Consider the following 24,959-nt stretch of genomic DNA (forward strand, 5'->3'; position numbering starts at 1 on the left):
CCTGTCTCCCATGTCCATGGGCTCAGCTCTAGCCAGTCTTAGCATCCTGTAGCCATTGCTGTCTAGTTCTGTCCTGCTCCCTCTGGCCCTGTGCCCATCGGGCTATTCGGAATCATGCTCTTCAGGTGGTCAGGAATTTTTTCGTTGCAAAGTGCCACCGACACCAGACCTTTCTGCGGGCAATGGGAAAGTTTCTCAGAGATGGAGGCAGCACCCCAGAACAGCCTGGTGGTCAGGGCCCGCACCTGCAATAGGAGAGACCCAGCTTCAAGTCCTCCAGCTGTCTGCTCTGGAGCAGGGACCTGAACCACGTCCCACCTGGCTCCCTTACCTTTGGGCTATGGTGCCAGTCTCTGCTGTCCTAATGAATATTTATCAGCTATACAAAGTGGAATAGGTCCAAAAGGAGAGACAGCGAGAGATGGGGCTGACTCTAGCCGGTGGCTAGAACGTAGGAGATGCAGGTTCAAGTCCCTGCTCGGGATCAGGCAGAACAGGCCCTTTAATATGAGTTGCCCAGCTCCCTGAGGAGTGTCTGAACCAGCTGGCCATTCCGGGGCCTCTCTCGTGTCTTTGCATGAAAAATTCCAAAAGGCCTCAGTTTGGTTCCAGTGCAGAACAAAAACAAAATGCCAAAGTTCTCCATTCCTTTGTGAACCTGAACTGATGTTCCGGCCAGCCCTAGCCGAGAGTGACACAGACCCTTGTTAGCAGCCTGGTCCTGCCTGCAGCCACCACTCCCCCTCCATTGCCAGCATCCGCCTTTCTGCTCTGTGAAACCATCCCTGGGGTTCCTGGGCCTTTACTCCTGGTATGGTGCCAATCAGAGTAACTAAACTCTCTCAGACTTTACCAGTGATCTTCCTCCCTGAACTGAAACCAGCACATTACTGCTGCCTGCAGGATCCTGTTCAGTGCTGCAAGCGCTAGCCCACAAAGGAGCTGAGGCGGCTCCAAACTCCCATCTCATCAGGGATTAGAGCCCCAGGGAGAAAGTGGAGCAGCTGATCTGGGTAAACTGGTTCAGTGGTCTGGCAATGCCGGGAGGCAGTGCTGCTGGAAAATGCTCAGCTACTCCCGGGGCAGGTATCTGCTCTCTGAAATGTGCTTTTATAAGAAGCAGATATCATGTAGCTGGCACTGCTCTACAGAGAATACACACTGTAGCATTGTATAGGGCTCTCCAGTGAGCAGCGAATACAACACAAACACACCTCAGCAGCAAGGAGAGAGAGCAATAACCTGGCCTCTACAGGAGTGAGCTCCGCGGAGGGGGATATCACCTTTAGCCAATGAGATACCATGTCACAAGGACAGATATCCTGCAGCTCAGAGGGGGCTGCCTAGTTCTGCTGAAGGAGCAAGACACAGGCAGCTCCTCGATGGATGCAAGGAGCCTAAATCCCATTGAGGAGCTGGACCTCAGTTCAGGAAACACAGTCCGTTCTGGATAGGTATTAAATGACACGGCCCAGTTCACGTTTGCATTACAGAGGCAGAGTAATGATCGATGGGTTTTGATCCTCCTCAGGGGCCCATATTTTGGCTGCTACTTCTCAGGTGAATTTGGGAATTGAATGCATTAATTTGGCTCCAGGACTGAGCACAAGCCCAACTCCAGCTGGATGTTGCACGTCCTTGAAAAGAAGAATCCCACGTCTGCAATCTGGCATTGCCCTTGTTTTTGCATATTAGTACATCTGAACAGTTGACTTGCTTCTCTCCACAGGAGGAACAGCTGAGGTCCCATGAAAATAAGATGAAGCAGATTGCAGACGAACTAACAGAGCATAAATTACATCCTGTAGAGAAAAGCCTCAAGTCAAAAGAGGCTGAAGAATATAGGCTGAAAGAGCATTACCTAATATTCGAGGTAAGGGAGCTTTCATCTTTCTTGTGATAAATGAGTCCTTGGACAAATCTGATGGGAGTTGATAAGCCTGGTATAGCTACTGTGTGTGTGGGTGTGTCTGTGTGCATGTGTCTGTGTCCGTGTGTGTGCAGGGGTCTGTGTGTATTTGTATGGGTGTGCATGTGTGTGTCTGTGTGTGTGTGTGTCTGTGTGGGAGGGTCTGTGTGCATGTGCATGTGTCTGTGCGTGTGTGTGGAGGGGTCTGTGTGTGTCTGTCTGTGTGCATTTGTATGGGTATGCGTGTGTGGGGGTCTGTGTACGTGTGTGTCTATGCATGTGTGTGTGTCTGTGTGTGCGTGCATGTGTCTGCATGTATCTGGGTGTGTGTCTGTGTGCGTGTGAGTGTGTGTGCGTGTGTGGTTCTGTGTGTGTGTGTGTGCACTTGTGCATGCCTATGTCTGCGTATGCCTGTGTGTCTGTGTGTGCGTATGTGCGTGTGTGTGTGTGTCTGTGCATGTGTGTCTATATGTGTGCATGTGCACATCTGTGTGCGCGCATGTGTGTCTGTGTGTGCATGCGTGTCTGTGTCTGTGTGTATGTGTGCGCGCGCTCAGCAAGGCCCGTGGAGACGGGCAGGGCAGTATATACTGATGGCAATGTTCTTTTTTTGTGCACTGAAATTTAAAACAAACGATTTTCTTTATTAATTTTCAAAACTGACAAAAAAGAGAGAAATCAAACCCCAGCCTATTGTCCTGGCACCTGAACTGTCCCTCTGTCCTGCAGTAAGGAGATGGGCAGACCCTCTGTCTGGACCAGAGTGGGGGCTAAGGTTGGCTTTAAGAAACCTGTACAGTCCCCCAGTCCTGGGTCTAACTGGTCTCACTGACGCTAACTGCCAGCAGTTCCAGGGGACCAGTCAATAGTTGGGTATAGAAAAACCATGTTCACACCCCACTCCACCAGCCAGACACCCTACATTTGACAGGAGGAGTGGCACAAGAGCTGCTACAAGGATTCCAGGCTACCTACAAATTCTGCAACCTTGGAAGAGCACACAGAGAGCCAGAGCTTCCAGCTTTACTGGGTGTGACCCGAGGTTACCCAGGAAGCCAGTGTCAGAACCAGGACCACAACCCAGGTCTCTTAGCCTTGTGTACAACCTATTAGACCCACAATCGCAAACAGAATGTCGGTTGCCTCAGTGGAAAAGGACACACTTCCTTGTTGGCAAAAATGGCTTAAACCAGTGGTTCTCAACCTTTCCAGATGACTGTACCCCTTTCAGGAGTCTGATTTATCTTGTATATCCCCAAATTTCACCTCACTGAAAAACTACTTGCTTACAAAATTAGACTTAAAAATACAAAAGTGTCACAGCACACTATTACTGAAACATTGCTGGCTTTCTCATTTTACCATGTAATTATAAAATAAATCCATTGAAATATAAATATTGTACTTGCATGTCAGTGTATAGTATATAGAGCAGTATAAACAGGTCATTATCTGCATCTGAAGAAGTGGGGTTTTTTACCCACAAAAGCTTACAAAAACTGTTAGTCTTTAAGGTGCCACTGGACTCCTCGTTGTTTTTACGGATACAGACTAACAAGGCTACCCCTCTGATAATTGTTTGTATGAAATTTTAATATGTACTGACTTTGTTAGTGCTTTGTTTGTGGCCTATTGTAAAATGAGGCAAATATCTAGATGAGTTGGTGTACTCCCTAGAAGACCTCTTCATATCCCATGGTTGAGAACCACTAACTTAAACCTCTCACCTACGCTGCTGGGTTCTGAAATGCAGGGTTCTCTAAGAAAAAGTATCTGGGCATAGGTCCAGTAAGGAAAACCCTGATGGATGGAGCCACATGTGTCAGTAGCTAAAGATGCCCAAAGGGGGCTTGGGGTAGAAAATACCGAGCACTTGAGAGTGACATTAGGGTGAAGAATGGCCCATCCTCATCTGAACTTCACCCCTATGCAGAGAGCCAGCTCCATGTATCAGTTAACTCATCAAACAAGGGAATGTCACCCTGGGAGCATGGCGCTCCAGTCTGGGCAGCTCGCAGAGGTTATGAAGATCCAGCAAAAGCAGTGAAGATGGTGCAGCAGGTGCAGCAGGACCTACACGTTACAAGGGACCACAAAAACTGACCTAATCTAGCCTTGAAATTAAATATGAAGCACAAAAGGAAAATGGAGCAGTCCCTCCTTTTTATACTAATATGAGAATAAGCCACTATTTAAGGGTAATCATGAACCAGTTAATGGCACACAGCTAAATCTAAAATCATATTAGAGCTAATACTTCCTCCTACAGATTGTAGTTACCATCACAAGTCTTAGAGTCAAACACTGTTATGGTTACTGGATAATTTTACTCCAGTGTTGGTGTATTTACCTATGGGTAGGTGAAGGCTTATTGCACATTGGTCATAGAATAAGCATATTGCTATTAGCAACGATCCCACTCTTTGCTTTGATTCCCACTTTGCTTATATGCCACAAGGTTGAGTCAATCCATGTCGTTCCCCTGCCTGAAAGCAAATGGGTTCGCCTGGTGCATTGTTGTATGCCGGTGATAGATGATTGCCCCAGCTTGTTCTTGGATACCTTCAGTGTTCTCAGCATATCTTTGCCCCACTCCTTCCCTATTACCCAGCTGTTTGTCCTGTTCTGTTTCCCTCTGCAGAAGAGCCGCTACGAGACGTACATTAACTTGCTGTGCGTGAAGATAAAAGTTGGTACGGATGATCTGGAGAAAATCGAAGCCAGCCTTTTCATGGTGGAAGCTGACGACATCTCCTTGCGGAAGACACATTCAAGCCCTTCCCTGAGCCAGGGACACTTGTCTGTACACAGCAAGGTGGAAAAGGACGTTATAGAGCAGAACACTTAACAGGTAACGCTAGTGCGGGCGAAACCAATCAGTGAGGCTTAATACTCCTTGAGTAGATCGATGAGCACAATTATACCTAGGAAATCATATGAACAAAACCGGTAGACATACAAGACGTGGATTCTGATCCAGCGGAAGAAATCAAAGAAGCTTTAGTTTACACTTTGCTAATTTTTTTCCAGTGCCCTGACATTTCAGTGTCATTGACTCTCTACTTTCTCTTCACTTCTGTTACCCCCTTCAGTGTTTCTTTTACTCCTGCTCCCTGTGTGCATGCAATAAAGGGACACATTCTTTGTACAAGGGCTGGGATGCTCATTCTCCAGCAGCTCTCCCCTACGTCACTGGAGTTCCCAGACTCCTGCAGTTTCTGGCAACATGGAGACACGACCAGTTCTTGGAGTCTAGAATCTGTTCCTTTTTAACAACCAGCAGCAGGTCTGCAGCACCAGCAGCACTTACAATGAAACAGCAGGAAGAAACACAACATCAAGGAGCAAAATTCTCCATATTGCAATAATACAGGTTCGGTGGGATATTTACTGAGAATCAAAAAGTGTTATTACCATGGGTGTGCAAAAAGTGATCTGTGCATGGCAATAGTGATATCCCGGGCACTATTGCTTGGTTTTTATACATATAAATATATATAAATAAATATATATAAGGAAACTTTAAAAGGGTTTTGAAACTGGATGTCAAAGTCCAACACTGCGAAGGCAAGATGGCTGGGAAGCATCGTCAGGAAGGCGATTCGAGAATACAGGGGGCTTCATAACATAGCGGAATGTTTTTAAAAACACAGTCGCCTCTGTTTCTTTTTCGTTTTGCAATGAAATCCCATATGGCTTTGCTGTGCCACACTGAGCTACTGTTGACGCTTATTAAACTTAAATAGCTGACCCACTGCTTCTTTTGTGTCCATAACTTCGGCAGCTTTGGATGGAGGCCCCATCTGAGCAGCAGTCCTGCAGATACAAGCTTCGCTACGTGACTGGGGCAGGTGGGAAACCTAACTCCTGTCCACTTGTATTGTACTGAACTCCATTTTGCTGAGCATACTGTACTCTTTCAACGGGATATTGTGTTTCTGTTTCATTCTGTTGTCTGTGGTCCAATTATTTGCTGTTGTAATAGAGATGATTCCACTGCATTTCAAAGGCCATGGCACTTTATTTATTTATTTTCATTTCGTTTTCCAGGCATGTTCACAGGAACCAAGTTCCGGTTTTAAAGGATCTTGTAGCTGCTAATTACAGTAATTTACAGTTTCTATTTTTGCAGCTTTTTTTTAAGGAAAAAAAGAGATTTGTTTGGACTCTAGTCAATTTTTGAGAGTTTATAGACTATTCGGTTTCCATAATGTTTCTTACCACTTAAAAAGCCCCCGCCCAATTTTACCTCTTCTTTTACCTCACCTCTTCTTTTGGTCTCTTTGTTTCTTTGTACAGTTTAATAGTTTCTTTGAAAGGATGCACTAAGAATCATGTCAAACAAAGAAATAACAATAAAGCTGAATCTGTTGAGAAAGAGAATTGGTCTGAAGTGACATTCTCACTCAGGCTCATAGTGTGTAATGATTTCCAGTGTCTTCCCGGGTACCGAATTCTTGAATTTAGATATAATTACATGGTCACACGCAGAAGTGTCACCACTCTAGACTTAAACTCCACTTGTTTAGATGAAATTCTGGCCCCATTTAAATCCATGGCAAAAGTCCCATTGGCTTCAGAGGAGCCAGATTTTCTGCCTATGTGTTTCCTCCTGGGGTGAACAATGGGATCACTAGCCTATCTCCTGAATAGGATGCCCTATCAGTGCTAGGGAGGAAGGGTATCCATTTAATATGATCAAACTATGCTTTCGTCACTTCGCAAGTCCCAGTTCCCTCTGCATACATATAGATATCTATAGGGGTCAGAGAAACATGAACAGCTGCATTTTCAGTGGATTCAGAACTGGCTACATGTTTGATGGGAGCTCTGTGGCTCCAGCCCATGCCTCTCCCTGTGCGAATCAAGTGGCTGCATTATTATTATTTATTATTGGTGCCTAGAGACCCTAACCAAGATTAGGGCCAGGAGTGGCCCACGTTATTTTGCCAGCCAGGGTGGGAAATGTTTTCAGCGCCCTGCAAAAGCCCAAACAATCAGTGAAGCAAAACCAGCCAACCAATCAGAATGGAGGCGGGAGGGAAAACCCCAAACCCTGGAAGAAGGCACCCAGGGTGCCTTACCTGCTCACCCAGCCTTAGAACTGGCCTTTTTAGGGCCGCTGCGTGCTAGGCATCATACAATCACATAGGGAAAGACAGCCCTTGCACTGAAGAGCCTGTGTCTAAAAAAGACAGGACAGTTTCAGGAAGTGTCATCACCCTCATTTTATGGATGGAGGCACAGAGAGATTTTCTGACCTGTCCAGTGTCACGGGAAATCTGTGGGGATCCAGGAACTGAAGCCAAATCTCCTGAGTCCCAGTGCAATGCCTCTCATGAATGGCACATCCTGTGCATCTCCCAGCAGGAGGCATGTGGCTGCATCCCATGCACGGCCTAGTAAGCATCACACATGGTAGCTAAATCACATGCATTTCCAGGGAGTCCTGTGCCATAGCTAAATTCTGTGCATTGGCCAGGCTTGTGCAAAATCCCTTGCAACAGTGAAGATGCAAGGGTGATGGGTCCATACAATCTGCTCATCTGCCCCTATCTTTTTGTGGGGGAAGTGATGGGGGAAGGTTTGCTGATGAAACCAAAAACCATCACAGAATAAAACAGCCCTGCAGGCTGCCCGCAGTGCCCTGGAATCTCACCGGGCAGGAACCTAGAGGTGCTCTAGCTGGTGATGGGCAAACATACTCCACCTCAATTCAGCTCCATCCTTGTCCCAGTGACCTATAAGGAGGGAGCCATCATAAGGGTAATGTTGCTGTCTAGCTAGCTGAGGGCCCCCGCCCCTCACATCTGGTTCAGGTGTCCACTCATCCCACAAGACGTAGCAAAGTTTATAAGAACTGTGAAGGGAGCTCAGCTGGGTAGGAAGAAGCTGACGGCTTAATGCATCCTCAACCTGGGAGTGATGACAGGTGTGAACAGGTTTTGCAGGCAGGGGGTGTTAATCATCCTACCTGTCTTACCCGTCCATTGGAAAAAAATGTTTCTAGCCCCTATACTTGTGGCGAGAACCTTGAAAGCATGAACTAAGCATAGACCAACACAGCGCTGCCTTCCTGGCTGCAGACAGCCTGAAACGACAGCTCGGGAGTCCTCCTCATGCAGGTTGTGGTTCCCAGAGGGGTGACAAGCAGGTATCAGGGGGTCATGACTGCCCCACTGCAATTATGTCTCCCTCTAGTGACTGGCCCCAGGAGGATAAAAACCTGCTTGTTTCTGACAACTACTGGAGTTAATCCTTTAGTTGGAGCATGTGAGGCTGATGCTGCAGGTACTGGGTTCATGCCCCACTGGAGAGTTTATATATATATATATATATATACACTCACACGTATGCACACAGCCATGGTTTAGTTTCTAGCCCACCTGGAGATGGCCCCAGGTGATACTTGGAGATGTTACTGCCTGCCTCAGAATGTCCGTATGTCGTAAACGCTGTTGTTTCGGCATGACCCTTGTCATAGAATCATAGAATATCAGGGTTGGAAGGGACCTCAGGAGGTCATCTAGTCCAGCCCCCTGCTCAAAGCAGGACCGATCCCCAATTAAAGCATCCCAGCCAGGGCTTTGTCAAACCTGACCTTAAAAACATCTAAGGAAGGAGATTCCACCACCTCCCTAGGTAACACATTCCAGTGTTTCACCACCCTCCTAGTGAAAAAGTTTTTCCTAATATTCAACCTAAACCTCCCCCACTGCAACTTGAGACCATTACTCCTTGTTCTGTCATCTGCTACCACTGAGAACAGTCTAGAGCCATCCTCTTTGGAACCCCCTTTCAGGTAGTTGAAAGCAGTTATCAAATCCCCCCTCATTCTTCTCTTCCGTAGACTAAACATCCCCAGTTCCCTCAGCCTCTCCTCATAAGTCATGTGTTCCAGTCCCCTAATCATTTTTGTTGCCCTCCGCTGGACTCTTTCCAATTTTTCCACATCCTTCTTGTAGTGTGGGGCCCAAAACTGGACACAGTACTCCAGATGAGGCCTCACCAATGTCGAATAGAGGGGAACGATCACGTCCCTCGATCTGCTGGCAATGCCCCTACTTATACATCCCAAAATGCCATTGGCCTTCTTGGCAACAAGGGCACACTGCTGACTCATATCCAGCTTCTCGTCCACTGTCACCCCTAGGTCCTTTTCTGCAGAACTGCTATCGAGCCATTCGGTCCCTAGTCTGTAGGGGTGCATTGGATTCTTCCGTCCTAAGTGCAGGACTCTGCACTTGTCCTTGTTGAACCTCATCAGATTTCTTTTGGCCCAATCTTCCAATTTGTCTAGGTCCATCTTTATCCTATCCCTACCCTCCAGCGTATCTACCTCTCCTCCCAGTTTAGTGTCATCTGCAAACTTGTTGAGGGTGCAATCCACACCATCCTCCAGATCATTTATGAAGATATTGAACAAAACCGGCCCCAGGACCGACCCTTGGGGCACTCCACTTGATACCGGCTGCCAACTAGACATGGAGCCATTGATCACTACCCGTTGAGCCCGACAATCTAGCCAGCTTTCTATCCACCTTATAGTCCATTCATCCAGCCCATACGTCTTTAACTTGCTGGCATCCTCCCCACTCCTGTATACTAGCGTCTGGCTGTCTCCTATCTGCCCTGGCAGTGCCCTTTCTGTCCTGGGCATATTCCTCCAAGATGCTGGTCAGTTGCAGTGTTTTCCTGGGCTGTTGCTTTGACTCTGCACACCTTCCCAGGGCCTCTGGAGTTGAATCTGCTCTTTTCTCACTCTCGCACTCTCCTCATCCCTGTTGTTTTTTTCTTTTTCTTGGCCTTGCTCAGTCTTCCCAGATAATGCAATCCCTGTTCTCTGATCCTGTTCCCAGCAAGTATTCCCAGGCACCCACTTTGCCAGGCTCTGAATTGCTTCCTTCTCCAACGCCTTTCTTCTGCTTCTCCCTCCACCCCAGGATAAATGAGCACGCGCTCTGCCTCAGCTGCAGGGCCCTGGTATGCAGGCTGCTGTTCCCAGACTCGCTGGCACCAAGGAACCTGCATCTCCCTACACACCCATGTTCTCACACACCCCAGCCCTGACTTTCCAAGGCAGCCTGGCCAAGGGAGGAAGCCAATTCTCTTTGCAGTGAACACAAGGGCCATGCCCTTCAGTAACTCAGTACGAGCAGTCACAGTGCCAGGCTGCCAGAACGCCAGCACATCTAAGTGCTGCTCTCTGCCTCGCTCAGGTGCTGAACGCATGCGACCGGCCGCGTCACTTCAGCGCTCCCACAAGCCGCTGCGTCTCGGCTGCAGCTTGACGGCGCCTCCTGTGCAGAGCTGTCCCTGGCACAGCAGGGCTTTTCACTGATCCCGTCTCACTGGCGCCAGAAACTGCAGTGAGCCTGGTGTGGCTGGTCAGTAGGGCTGATGGGGCTCAGCCCAGCCTGGCCTGTCAAGCTGGGCAGTATGGCTGGGTGCAGTACTCACTGGGGGGGGCTCCTGATGGGGCTGGTGCTGCTCCAGGAGCAGGCCCTGCCGCCACTCCACCATCTCCCCTGAGCCTACACTGCCCTCGCTCCTCCCCTCTCCCCGCAGAGCCTCCTGCCCACCATGAAGCAGCTGCTTGGGATGTGGGGGGAGGGAGGGGGAGGCATTGATCGGCGGGGCTCCTGGTGGGTGGGAGGCTCCGGGGTGCTGATGTGGGGCTACTACCGTATTACTGTGGCTCTTTGGCAATGTACATTGGTAAATTGTGGCTCCTTCTCAGGCTCAGGTTGGCCACCCGTGTCTTAGGCCCAGATTTAGCCATTGCTGTGCTCATTAGCGGAACACCTAACGGCTTTAGGAGCCGGAGGGCAGGGCTACATTTGAAATGCTGCAGCAGAGCCGCTGTAGCGCATAAGCGAAGCTCCCATCAGCGGAGAAGCAGCTTCACTTAAGCCACATCTCCCATCGCCATGGCGCTGTCTACACGGGGGAGAGCTCGGCATAACTACGTCGCCGGGGGCGGGGGGGGGGGTGGATATTTTCACCTTCTGTCCCAGTGCACCAGCCAGAGCAACTGAGCCCCTGTGTGTGTGGGTGTGCGCGTGGGTGTGCATGCATGCCTGCGTGTGTGCGCACGCATGTGTGGGTGTGTGTGTGCATGAAGGGGGTGAGGGGAGCTGTAGTCTAGTTTGCTGTTCATAAACTAGATTGTGGCTTTGCCACACGCCGTTGCTGTACTGCCCCAGATGCTGCTCAGGGAAAGACCTGGGCTCCTGGAAAGACCAAGTCTTCTCCCTGCTTCCCACTGGGTCCAGGAGGGCAGCAGCTAGTGCTGGCTATACACCACTGCACGTTGGCAAGGAGCAGGGGGCAGAACAGAAGAACGGCCATACTGGGTCAGACTAAAGGTCCATTTAGCCCCGTGTCCTGTCTTCCGACAGTGGCCAATGCCAGGTGCCCCAGAGGGAATGAAACTGTAAATGGGCGACAGGGGATGGATCACCTGATGATACCTGCTCTGTTCACTCCCTCTGGGGCACCTGGCATTGGCCACTGTCGGCAGACAGGACACTGGGCTGGATGGACCTTTGGTCTGACCCAGTGTGGCCGTTCTTGTGTTCTAATGAATGGAACAGCACAATTTTCAGGTGCTCCATCCCTCATTATCTAATCGCAGCTTCTGGCAGGCCATGATTTAGGGACACCCGGAGCATGGGGTTGCGTCCCTGACCACGGTGCATCCCTGGCCACCTATCCGCCATGAACTTACCTATTTCTTTTTTTAACACAGTTATAGTTTTGGCCTTCACAACGTTCCCTGGCAATGAGTTCCACAGGCTGACTGAACGTTGTGTGAAGAAATCCTTCCTTATGTTTGTTTTAATTTCATTGGGTGCACCTGGTTTGTATGTTATGTGAAGGGGTAAATAACAGAGTGCTAGGTACGTTGGTTTCATGCCAGCTGGAGAATGCTCTACCCAAGGTTGATCAAGCTGGCATACCATCCCCTTTGTGCTGCCGAACAGCAGGGAGGGAGTAGGCCCAAGGGCCCAGCCCAAAGCATCAATCTTCTTAGGGGAAAGCGAGTTAGGCCAAGATTTTCTAGAGTAACTAGTGAATTTGGCTTCTGCAATTTTGGGGGTATCCAACTTGGGATACCTTAAAGGGTCCTGATGGGCAGAGAGTGCTGAGCAGCTGCCCTCTCAAAACCAGGCCACTTTAAGATGCCTCAAGCCAAGCACCAAAATTGACTTTGGAGACTCTTGCCCACAGAGGAGTTTCCCCCCCTGCCCCAAAGAAGGGGACAGGGCTGTTCATGGTTGTTTGCAGCATGTAGCCATCCTAGCTGGTCAGGTCTGTAATGGGGAGATCTATAGGAACAAAGCAGAACCCCTGTGAATTGCTATTACAACCAGACATGGTCGGGGGTGGGGGGACAGCAAAAATCCTCATGAGAGGGGAGCTCTGGAGAGCGATATCCAGGAGAGAGACGGGATCTGGGGACAAAGAGAAGCCTTGAGTGGGGAGAGCGAAGGGGTGGGGAGGGACCACTGGCTCTGAACTGACCGGAGAAGAGAGCTAGTGTCCAGGGGAGAGATGGGTCCTGTGGAGAGGACCAGCACAACATGAGTCTGGTGAGGAACCACATCACAGATCCCCTGTTCAAGATGGCAAAGAAACCAGGAAACCCCCCAGCCTATACCCCTCCTGCCCAGGGCAGTCCTCTCCTGGTGGCAGGCGAGCGGGGAGATAGCTGCAGGTCTCTCTTAGTGCCCCCTCCCTCTTGATACAGGCAAGGGTCTCTTGTGCTGGGTGCCATCAGGGAGGCTGCACATGGCAGAGTGCGGAGGGGGCATCGTGACTATGGCTCTGGCTCTGCAAGGTGATCAGCTCCGTCGGCACCCGCTGACTGGGGTGAGAACTGACGGCTCTCAGCAGCTCCTTCCAGGCCCAGGGCCTAAGAGTGAGACATGGCACAATTTGAATGGTGTATTTGCTGAATGAAATGAAGCCCTTTCACTAACCCAGTGGTCCCCAACCTGTGGGGCATACGCCCTAGGGGGGCATGGAGGAACATTCAGGGGGGCACATCGAGACCCAAACCAGCCCCCCCAGGGGGCAGGGAGGGAGCACCAGCCAGCCCCGCTCTGGCCTCAGCTCTGCTCCCGCCCTGCCCCCAGCCATGGCCCCAGCTCCTGGCCCTGTCCTCAGCCTTGGCCCCCAATCGTCGCCCAACCATGGCTCTGCTCCCAGCCCCGGCTCCACTTCCAGCCTTGGCCCCTGGTTGCAGCTTGGTTCCCGGACCCAGACCAACCCACAGCTGCAGCCACAGCCTTGGCCCCCTTCCCTTGGCCACATCCCCCTCAACCCCAGAAGCCGCATCCCCGCTCCCAGCCCCAGCTCCTGGGGGCTGAGGGGTGGCACAGACAGGGGTAAGGGGGTTGTGATCCTGAAAAGTTTGGGGACCACTGCTCTAACCAAATGGCCAGCTGGCCTGAACATTCACCCAGAGAACACAGTCCAGAGGCCCCATCCAGGTGAGGCTAAGGGCCTGAGCCATGTAAACATACAAAGCAAATTGAGTGCAGGGAGAACTAGGGTGATGGCTGGGCCTCTGGTCAGCTCGGCTTTGGAGCTGGAGGTTAGGGCAGGAGCAGACATTTATATTTTGTTTTAAATAAAACAAACTTCAAACAAGATTGGACATCTCTCATCCATTTCTGTCTCCCATACCAGGTTAGCAAGGAAGAGACCTTTGTGGAGGACATTCAGACTGAGGTACCACATAACTCCAGAGCAAAGCTCGGGAAAGCTGAGGGTTCACACCAGTCTGAGAAAAATGGTTTCAGATATTTATGGACAAGTTATAGCAATACACATGGCTGGAGATGAGGGATCTAAAAATAAATCAGACTTGAGAAAGTGCCTTCGTTTGGAGAGTGGGACGCAGCTGGAGAATTGACTGGTATCATTAGCTCCAAATGTAGAATGCAATTATTTTATATGAGCTGTGCTGTAGGTTACACAGCTGAGAAATTACAGAGATGTACATCTGCAAAATTCCTTCTGTGGGCAACAGGTGCAAAACTGAGGTGGGAAAGCACCCAGGTGCATCTCATGTGAAAGAGTAGAAAATCAGGAGGTGGTAAACATATCCAGTGTTTCAGACCAACCAAACACAGGATCACTGTGGAAAACTTGTCCATCAGGTCTTAAAAAAGACTCATCCACAGATCTAGTGCAATAACCAGGAGTGACCAGATAGGGAAGAAAGATTACTGACAATGAAGAAACCAGAAATCAACTGCAGAAGCCTGAGGAATACTCCATAGTCAAAGTTAAAGACGATTAGACAAACTCATGGTTCCCTGTGAGTGGGAAGGAATGAGCACACACCGACCTGCTGGGAGAAGATGGACCAGGAGGCACAAAAGCAGACTATGCTCATTTAAGTCTACACATAAAATGCTACAGCGGTATTGCATCTACCATCAGCGTAGGTAACCCAGCTCGCCGAGTGGCGGGAGCTAGGGCGACAGGAGAATTCTTCCATTGACCTGGCAGTATCTACACTGGGGTTCTGCTGGTATAGCTACATCTCTCAGTGGTGTGGATTTTTCACACTGCTGAGAGATGTAGCTATGCTGATGTAGCTCCTGGTGTAGCCCAGCCCTGGGTTTGATGCTCATTTACATCTCTAAAGCCCTAAAGTGGGTGCCCATTAAGGCTACTTTCCACTGCCATCAGGGTTGCCAACCCTCCAGGATTGTCCTGGAATCTCCAGGAATTAAAGATTATGTTGTGATAAAACCTCCAGGAATACGTCCAATCAAAACTGGCAACCCTAACTGCCAGAGTGATGTAAAGAGGCATTAATGCAAATGACAACGAGGCCCATTGCATTGTTTTCCGTCTACAAACCAAAGCAGATAAGGGTTCACTGGAAGGGGACAGAGTTAGGGCTTGGCCACCCAGTGGGGTGATACACAGGACAGGTTCTAACCCTGCGATTTCCTAAGTGCACTCGTGTTGTAGGTTAATAGGTCCATATGGACCCTGCTGGTGCACACTAAAGGTCCCTAGGCTGTGTTAATCTAGTGCTGTAGTAGTACTACATTAAAGCACACTAGGGAGAGTAGTTTTCACTAGCAGCGTCTACGTGAACCACTTAATGCACAACATGTTGGTGTGCTTTAGAAATCACCCTGCCTCCTCCCTGAAGTGCCCATCATTGCTCCGAGTAGACATCCCCTGGAAAAGCTAAAAGGAAAAGGCCTGCAAATTGCAAGCTTCCAACACCACCTATAAATGTGGCCTTGCTGTACAACTGGCCTACAGCTGTTATTAGTTCTCTAGAGAAACAAAAGTAGTGTACGTCCTCACAGAGCAATCCGGGATGTTTTACCACAATAAGACGCTCAAACTAACAAGCCAAGGTTGATTTCATCGCTGATTTCATCAAAGTGAAGGTACTTTCACAGAGGCCGCAGTTATGATCAGCTGCTCATGACGAGGAGCCAGCGCACAACGAGCGTGTGGGAGATCAAGTGCAGCTTCTGTTTTTCTCTAAAGGCCTGGTCTTCTTCGCCTGAGCATCATTCCATTGACTTCAGTGGGACAGTGTGTGGAGGCAGGGGGTCTGTGTGAGGGGATCCAGAGACAGGGTTGGAGCCTACATTAAGAGAAGAGCAGGAGGAGACGATGCCACAGGGATGCGGATGGGTCTGGGGATGGAGACAGTAAGACACTCAGCCAAGAGACTGCACTAATGTGTATCTTGAGTCACCCACACATGTGACTGTAGTTAAGAAAATCCTCCTTATAGGAAATGGAGAAGATCACCATCTCATGTCACGGCAGCCGCCACATTGTAGCGACTTGCAGCCTCTTCTAATCTGGACTCAAGTAAAACAAGAGGTCAGAAAGAGGCTATATTTTTCTAGTGTAGAAGTGAAACCACTGACAAGCCATATTAACAGCATTGAGAAAGGGTGGCCTACGGGTTAGGGTTCTTACCTAGGAATTCAGGGAGCTGGGTTGAAATTTCTGTGTGCTGCATACTCTCTTTATGACCTTGGCAATTCAGTTAGTTTCCCACTGTCCTGATTCCCTAGCTGTAAAATGGAGATGACAACAGGGCCCTACCTCACTGGGGTGTTGGGAAGATAACTACATTAAAGACTGTGAAGTGCTCCAATAGTACAGTACTGGGGGATGGTAAATACCCTGTATATAGGGAGGCAACTACCTTGCAATTAACAAAGACAAGTTTATCACTGGTAATATTGAACTTAACTCAGTATTGCAAACCAGATTGCCCCAAAACCTTGACAACATCTGGATCACAGCTGCCACTGAGATGATTTTTTAGCACTGAGACTTCACCACTGCATAGCTCTCAGTGAGTACATTCCAGCCGTAGTACATTCACGTTTGAAAAGGCACTGGATTTGTGTCAACGCTCCAGAAGTTGGAATCATTATAGTCTCAACTACTGTTGTACTGTACATGGAACCTTATAAATAAGTGCCTGTCCTGAAAGGCTAGGAGAACAATGCCACCTTTATATTAGCAAATACCATGTATTTCTAAAAGACTTTGAACTTATGCTAAAGTTGTGTAGATCATGAACCACATTCCCAGCATCCTTTGTGCTTATGCTGAAAGAAATTGTTTTAGTAGGTGAGCTGTGTATAAACTCTGCTCTTGGGTATGCATAGGTGTCATGGGGTACAGTCACCTCTAGGGCACCTCATGCTGGTTGCTCTGGGAATTAGCTCTCTTCAGATGGAACACACCTCCTGCTGCTCATCCACGTGCCCTGCTGCCTCTCTCTCTGCGACTCAGGGTACTCTCTTGTCATTACTTGCTCTTTCTTTGGGGCTTGGCCCTCTGGCCAGGTCACTATCGTCTGCCCCTTCTGGGGCACCAAAGTCCCACTGTTCCATTTCCCAATCTGTGCCACTTCCCCAGTGACTGGTAGGGGAATCCGGGCAACCCTGTACTCCAGGTTCCAGCCCAGGGACCCCATAATCAGCAGCCAAGGTCTGCACAGTCCCAAACCTTGCTACCATTTCCTGGGCTGCTCCTACTTCACCTCCATCAGGCTTCTTCTCTGGGTTTGTCCTTCCCTCAGGGCCAGGGCCAGGACTCCAGGGCTTCTAATCTCCCCCTGATTTCCTCCTTTCCCTCTCTAAGACTAGACAGTGACTACAGGCAGGAGCAGTGGAAGCTCCCTAAAAGTGGGGGAGCCACCGGTGCCTAAACCGTGGTCCCAACCCCCATACCGCCCCTTCTCCCTGAGGCCCCGCCCCCACACGACCCCTTCCCCTGAGGTCCTGCTCCAGCACGGCCTCTTCACACCCAAGACTGCGTCTCCACTCACTCCTTTCTGCCCTCACCCCCAATCGCTCTCCCTTACTGTCTGTAAAAAGTGATGGGACCATGTCCCCTTGGCCTTCCCTGTTCCAGTGCCCCTGACCACAGGCCTCCACACTGGGGCCTCCTTTAGCTGCCAGCTTCTTGGCTTTATCATAACCAGAGGCGCTGACTTCCCCAGTTCCCAGGGGTGCTCAACCCCTGCTCTGCCCCAGGCCCCGCCCCTGCTCCACCCTTTCCCCCAAGTCCTCCTCGTCCCCCCACCCCTCCTTTCCGCAGGCAGCCCTACCGAGCAGCTCCTTCCACTCCCTCCCAGCGCCTCCTGAACGCCGCCGAACAGCTGATTGCAGTGGATGGGAGGCGCTGGGAGGGTGCGGAAGGAGGGGGAGGAACTGATCCACGGGGCTGCTGGTGGGTGCTGAGCACAAGCTATTTTTAAACCCTTGGTGCTCCAATCTAGCATAGCTAGCCTAATTCCCCTCACGTGTGACCCTTCTCAGGGTGTGTCTATACTACCCGCCGAATCGGCGGGCAGCGATCGATCCAGCGGGGGTCGATTGATCGCATCTAATCTAGACGCGCTCAGTCGACCCCCCCGAGCGCTCTCCCGTCGACTCCTGTACTCCAGCACCGCGAGAGGCGCAGGCAGAGTGGACGGGGGAGCGTCTGCAGTCGACTCGCCGCAGGGAAGACACCGCGGGGAGTAGGTCTAAGTACGTCAACTTCAGCTACGGTGTTCACTGAGCTGAAGTTGAGTAACTTAGATCGATCCGCCCCCACCCCTCCAGTGTAGACCAGGCCTCAGTCTCATTAACCCATTCAAGGCTGGTATGGCGTGAACACCCCACCACATGAGGAACTACCTGGGATAAGATGTAGGTCTTGTTAAGGCCTGTCAAATTGCACCAGGTGCTGGTCCAGAGCTCTAAGGATGGTGGGTCTGATGTCTTTGTGCCTTGAAAAATATGTTCCAAACAAAGATAAGAAACTGGTAAGAACTGTATGTAAGTCTTGGGTAATGCATGAATACTTCTGTGTGTTGTAAACAACTTGGGTGTTGTTGTAGGCGTGTTGGTCCCAGGAGTTTAGAGAGACAAGGTGGAGGAGGCGACCGGACCAACTTCTGCTGGTAAAAGAGATGCTTTCAGAAGATGAGGAGCACTGTGGCGCTCGAAAGCTTGTCTCTCTCACCAACAGAAGTTGGTCCAATAAAAGATATCACCTCCCCCACCTCCTCCCCATAATGGCCTGGAGACTCTGCTTCCCGGATCAGATTGGTAAAGTATTAACCCTTTCCCCTCTGTGTTGTGCTGCTTTGTCTTTGACTAATAAAACTGATTGAGTCTTGTTTATTTGATGTCTCATCAATACATTCCATCAAACACGAACACTGCGCATGTGCACACAGGCATCTGTCAGATCTCTTCCCGTGTATGCACAGGGGCTTGCACCAACTAAGTGTGAACAAACCTATGCGTATGCGCAATTTGGCGCATGCACACATTCAGGGTGTGCCCATTTACCCCCTCAGGTAGCACTGTATATTTTGGTAAGAATTAGGTATCTTGGACCCAATTCATTCATACAGCTGAGCTGTGCAGGGTGGCCAGCTTTAAACTACCTTTACATTCCCCTGATCCCAAATGCGACTCTAATTTACACACAGCTGCCCATAATCTCAAGGGACTGTTCTGGGGAAGGTAAAAGGTGGCCCCAGCCTTTTCTCTTTCTCCCCAAAACACACCATCTGCTGGGAACTGAGATGGGACTGGTGCAGGGCTGGATCTGACAGCTTTGCGGCTGCTGCTATATGGTCAGCACGGCTCAGAATAGCTGGGATTCTGATTTCTCACCGTTGTATTTTGTAGCAACGTCGCACAAATTTCCAAAATGAAAATCAAACCATCTCTGCAAAGAGGCAGAATTAAAATGGCTGCTCTGTCTCTGAATTGCCACCGCACGCCAAGCAGGTCCCGTTGTTAACTAATTGACCTGTAATAGTTCTGTCACAGAGCCAAGCAGGCTTCCCACACACAAGCTACACAGCCTGATTCACCTCTCACTTTCACGGGAATAAATCAGGAGGGATGTGCATGAAGGCAGAGCAGTTACGCTCGGGTCAAACCAGCAGGCCAGCTCCCCAGAAGGTGACCCTGGGGGGTCATACACCGATCTACACCTGCTGAGGGTCTGGCAATGCGAAAATCAGTAGAACTAAGCCCATAGTAGCCAGGCTGGATTAACTGAATGATGTAACATTAGGTCTAGGCACTAGATCTCATTCAGACTCATGTCTAAAAGGTGTTGGAAGTTTATAGCCTTGACTATTTTCTGAGTTAGGAGCAGATATAAACAGGTTAGAAAGATGGTGTTTTCCTTCACGCGTTAAAAACTGTTCTGTGTGCTGCCACTTAAAAAGCTCAAATTATCAGCCAAAAGGTTTTCTCAGGCCGATGCCAGGCCAAAAAGAGAGCGACATGCAAAATTGTGGCCTTACAGTGCAAACGTACCAGGCCCTTGAACTGTGACATCACTAGCCAAGCAAGGAAGACTGGTGTCACGGTTAGCACAAGAACCTTGTGAATTGTGGATTCAGTGCCCTGCCGTGTCCTAGACGTCCTGTGTGACCTCATCCACACCCTCCTGCATGTCACTTAGAGGCAGATGCTCAAAGACATGTGGGTGCCTAACCCCCATTGACTCATAGACTATCAGAGTTGGAAGGGACCTCAGGAGGTCATCTAGTCCAACCCCCTGCTCAAAGCAGGCACAATCCCCAATTTTTTTTGCCCCGATCCCTAAATGGCCCCCTCAAGGATTGAACTCACAACCCTGGGTTTAGCAGGCCAATGCTCAAACCACTGAGTTATCCCTCCCCCCCAAATCCATTGATTTCAACACTTGTGGGTTTGGGGAAACTACACATTTTTATCAAATGGCTTTTCAAAGAAAGCTGATCATGGGAAAGTACAGATTTTCCCCCTGAAATTTCCTATAAATAAAAAACCAAAACACGTGGTGTCAAGCCAGATCTCTGATCATCCCTGAAAGAAGGGTGAGGTTGCATTTGGTTTTGAAAATGATGGCTTGGGCCCATCTAATTCTTTAAGCATTACTTTTCAAGTCTCCACTGACTTTTGGTGCCACAGCATCTGGGTGTCCAACTTGAGCTGACGGGCAGAGGTGCAGACGTGCACCAGCTCCTGGTGAGGGCAAAGGGAGTGTCAGGCGCTCAGTGACTTTTAAAACCAGGTCCTAGGTGTTTCAAGTAGGGCACCCAAAATAGGTGGCCCCCTTGTGAAACGCCAGCCTTCTGGTTTTGTGTCCCCTCCAGCCGTCACATAGTTCTTTTGGTAGCATTATTTCACTGGGGTTTGTTTCTGTAGCTGTCTTTCAGCAGCGCCACTAAATCATTCCTGGATGAGCCAGCAGCATCAAAGGGCACAAGTGATTGTGGGATAAGAGTTTGTTCCCAACCGCAGTGTGCTTGTTAGTCTTGACATAAGCCGTGGCTATAAATCTACATAAGTCTTCAAGACACCGTCATGTTGAACCCTTATGTTTGCACTTGGCAGCAAAGTCAATTTTGAGCCCTTTGGCTTGCGTATTTAGTTATTCTTTAAATATGGAAATAAAGCCATCCCAGGGAATATGTGCCAAGCAAATGGGAGGCTGATGACATAAGATTCCTTTTTACCTTCCAGCTCTTGCTTTGCTCCCTGTGTTGTCAGAAATCCCCAGGAGACACAGGCAGAGCACCTGGAGGAGGGCTAGAGGGCTCATCAATTCTACAGCACCTCCTGCAACCACAGGAAACAGCTTGTGATGGGACCCACGCCTGCTCCGTGCCTGGAGCCAAGCTAAGGGGCTGGATCTGGGCAGCAGGGCCTGACTCATTATTCCTTTGGTGATGAAGAACAGACTGCACCTGGGGCTACTCCCAAGGTGAGAATACAAGTTCATATCAAAACTGCTCTGCCCATTGGTGGCTTTCTAGGGTACTTTGCTGGTCCCTGTTACCCTCGTGTCTGAGCACCTCACAATCTTCAACATAGTTACCCTCACGAGACCCCTGAGATGTACAGCTGGGCTATTCTCTCTATTTTACAGCTGGGGAAATGAAGGTCACACAGGGAGCAGATAGTAGAGCAGACATGAACCCATGTCTCCCTCGCTGAGTATGCCACATTCCCAGTACTAGCCAGAGGTGGACCTGGATGTCCAGTTTCTCCCCTCACTTGCCCTGGCATAAATCAAGAGACTTCCCACCAGGACCAGAATAATCTTGGGCTCATTCACTTCGAATGCTTTAGTCCTTGCTGAAGGTGCCCTCCTGCCTGCAGGACTTTGCTCCCTAGCCATGTTGCAACAAATGGAGAGTGAATCCATCCTCCTCCTCTGCTCCTGCTGAGAGGAAAAGCCCCCCCCCCCACTATGGGGATGGAGCGAATGGCTCCATGTGCTGACAAAGGGCCAGATTGCAACTGCTGGGCCACGACCCATGCTAGGGATGGCATGGAGAGCTAGAGCTGGCTGCTAGGGCCAGTCCCTCCCAGGGTTCCCCACTGCACCAGGGGAGCATAACCATTGTTATCCCTCTTTAAAAGATGCAGCATGTAGCCCCCTGCCCCCGTGTCTGACCAGCTGTGTTGGCCAGGTAGAAGGGGGTAGACCTATGGCCCTAATGCTGGCCTTTGGGGTGGTAATGCGCAAGAAGCCTGACAGGCAGCAGCCTGCTCCTTCAGCACAGGGCTAGCAATCATGGCTGGCCCACAGGAGGGTCCTGTGTCCTTCATCTGGCATGCCCCTCAGGTCCTTATTGTGTCTGCCAAGGGGCTTGTTGAACTGTAGCTGCTGATGCCCTATGTGACAATGCAATGGGCTGTAAGGAATGTGGGACCCCAGAGCCACTGTCCCACGTGAACCCCTCCCCCACCGTCCCAGAAGAACCTGTGTGTGCCATTAGCAGCTGTGCCCAGTGCAAGGGCTTGAGATCATAGAATCATAGAAGATTAGGGTTGTGTCATAAATATAGATGGAAGAGTAAACATCTTTCTGTATACAGTGCTATAAAATCCCTCTTGGCCAGGGGCAAAATCCTTTCACCTGTAAATGGTTAAGAAGCTAAGGTAACTTCGCTGGCACCTCACCCAAAATGACCAATGAGGGGACAAGATTCTTTCAAATCTGGAGGGGGGCGGAAAAAGGGTTTGGTCTGTCTGTGTGATGCTTTTGCCAGGAACAGATCAGGAATGCAGCCTCACAACTCCTGTTAAGTTAGTAAGTAATCTAGCTAGAAATGCGTTAGATTTCCTTTTGTTCAATGGCTGGTAAAATAAGCTGTGCTGGATGGAATGTATATTCCTGTTTTTGTGTCTTTTTGTAACTTAAGGTTTTGCCTAGAGGGATTCTTTATGTTTTGAATCTGATTACCCTGTAAGGTATTTACCTTCCTGATCTTACAGAGGTGATTCTTTTACCTTTTCTTTAATTAAAATTCTTCTTTCAAGAACCTGATTGATTTTTCATTGCTCTTAAGTTCCAAGGGTTTGGGTCTGTATTCACCTGTACAAATTGGTGAGGATTCTTATCAAGCCCTCCCCAGGAAAGGGGGTGTAGGGTTTGGGGGGATATTTTGGGGGAAGACGTCTCCAAGTGGGCTCTTTCCCTGTTCTTTGTTTAAACGCTTGGTGGTGGCAGCATACGGCTCAAGGCCAAGGCAAAGTTTGTACCTTGGGGAAGTTTTTAACCTAAGCTGGTAAGAATAACCTTAGGGGCTCTTTCATGCAGGTCCCCACATCTGTACCCTGGAGTTAAGAGTGGGGAAGGAACCTTGACAGGTTGGAAGAGACCTCAGGATGTCATCTAGTCCAACCTCCTGCTCAAAGCAGGACCAACCCCAACTAAATCATCCCAGCCAGGGCTTTGTCAAGCTGGGCCTTAAAAACCTCTAAGGATGAAGATTCCACCACCTCCCTAGATAACCCATTCCCATGCTTCACCACCCTCCTAGTGAAATAGTTTTTCCTAATATCCAATGGAGACCTTCCCCCCTGCAACTTGAAACCATTGCTCCTTGTTCGGTCATCTGCCACCACTGAGAACAGCCGAGCTCCATCCTCTTTGGAACCCCCCCTTCAGGTAGTTGAAGGCTGCTATCAAATCCCCCCTCACTCGTCTCTTCTGCAGACTAAATAAGCCCAATTCCCTCAGCCTCCCCTCGTAAGTCATGTGCCCCAGCCCCCTAATCATTTTCATTAATCATGAAAGTTGATAGCTGTGTCTCTGATTGTCAGTCGCTTTTCTGAGGCAAAACTGCCACTGGGAGGGACAGACACCAGGGACCCCCCAGGCACTGTGTCTGAGGGTGCTTTGAGCCTAGCATCCAGCGTCAGTAGCAGAACCAAGACATGCTTTGCCCTGCTACAGCTGCTTCCACAGGAGCGTTTCAGAGCACACTGCAGCCATGGCTGCTGAAGCTGCCCAATGCCCCGTGAGGTGGGGAACGCAGCCACAGCCCTCTTCGACCCCTGTACGAAATCACAGTGCAGGGAGGTCAACTGATTTTTCTCCCTAAAGGTCACATGGCAAATCTGTGGCAGAGCCCAGCCTAGACCCAGAAACCCTCAATCCCCAGCCCTATGTAGCTAATGCTCTACACGCTCTTAACAAACTGGTAGGTGGCAGTGGCTGTCCAGATCCTGCTCAGGAGACATCTACACAGCCAGTGTTTTCAGTTCAGGCGGACGTACTCACTCTACCTTCACTCGCTAGCAAGGTGATGAGCAGCTACGCCCAGAGTGTGTACTGAGTGTCTCAGATGGGCTTGTACTTAGTTGTCTGCTGCTCCCACCCCGCCCCCCATCCCCCACCCCCAACCGCTGCCCCTGAGGCTACACTGCTAGGTTTAGCATGCTCACTCACGCAAAGCTAGAGCATGTACATCGAGGTCAAATGTAGACGCGCTCCCTGGTTCCACCCCATGCAGTCCCTTGAGTTCAAGGAATAGGTACTTGGAGAGATTTACCCCAGGGGGGGCAGAATTTGGTTCAAAGGCTTTCAGAGGCTGATGTTGAAACAGACTGCTGGGGAGGAGGCAATCCTGACCCCGTTTGCACTCCTTCTTTGGGAGTCACTCAGGTCCGGAACCTCAAACCATCAGGCCCCTCTCTTTGAGGTGCTGCACCTCAGTCATGGACAACAGGGGACGCTTTTGCCTTCATTCTCTGGGGCTGGACTGTGCCTTTGACATCCAGCCTTGCCTGCGGGACGGAGGCAGAGCTCCAGGAAAGCCAGTGCTGCAGTGAGACACAATCGTTACCTGTGCTGTCCAGTGTGTGGGAGGGGTGTACGCTGCACCAGCCATGGGCTTGTGTGGGGCTAGGTGGTAGTTCCCTCACCACAGGCTAGTGCATGGCTCTGCCGACACCCATCCCTGAGCCCCGAGTGCTGGACGGCACCTCTGCCAGGCATTTGCATGGGGTACACAAGCTCTTTATATGCCCTCCCCCGCACCCCCCCCCCCCCCCCGCATGCACCAAGGCCAGCCGCAGGGTGTTCAGGCCTTATGCTCTCTCTGGTGTGCACACATTTCATTGTCCCCACAGCACTGTGACAATGGGGTTGAGACAAAGCCAGTGTAGCCAAGATGCCTTTGTACTGATTCCAGAGCCGTATTTCAGCCCTGTGGCAATCATTTTCATTGACACCT

At 50.0% G+C, this 24,959-nt stretch overlaps 1 protein-coding gene across 2 annotated transcripts in view; it reads left to right on the forward strand.

Annotated features, from left to right (window-relative positions):
- Window positions 1-6,240, forward strand: part of PSD2 (pleckstrin and Sec7 domain containing 2) — a 145,689-nt gene extending 139,449 nt beyond the window's left edge. The window contains exons 14-15 of one of the 2 annotated variants that reach the window (XM_074960736.1): window positions 1,730-1,873; window positions 4,551-6,240. In XM_074960736.1, coding sequence (XP_074816837.1) covers window positions 1,730-1,873; window positions 4,551-4,757 — 351 coding nt within the window. In that variant the 3' untranslated portion in view covers window positions 4,758-6,240. The remainder of the gene's footprint in view (window positions 1-1,729; window positions 1,874-4,550) is intronic. The other variant, XM_074960737.1, reaches the window with a different exon arrangement.
- Window positions 6,241-24,959: the final 18,719 nt, after the last annotated feature.

The sequence above is a fragment of the Natator depressus genome, chromosome 8 (assembly GCF_965152275.1).
Source record: "Natator depressus isolate rNatDep1 chromosome 8, rNatDep2.hap1, whole genome shotgun sequence".
Classification (NCBI taxonomy): Eukaryota; Metazoa; Chordata; order Testudines; family Cheloniidae; genus Natator; species Natator depressus.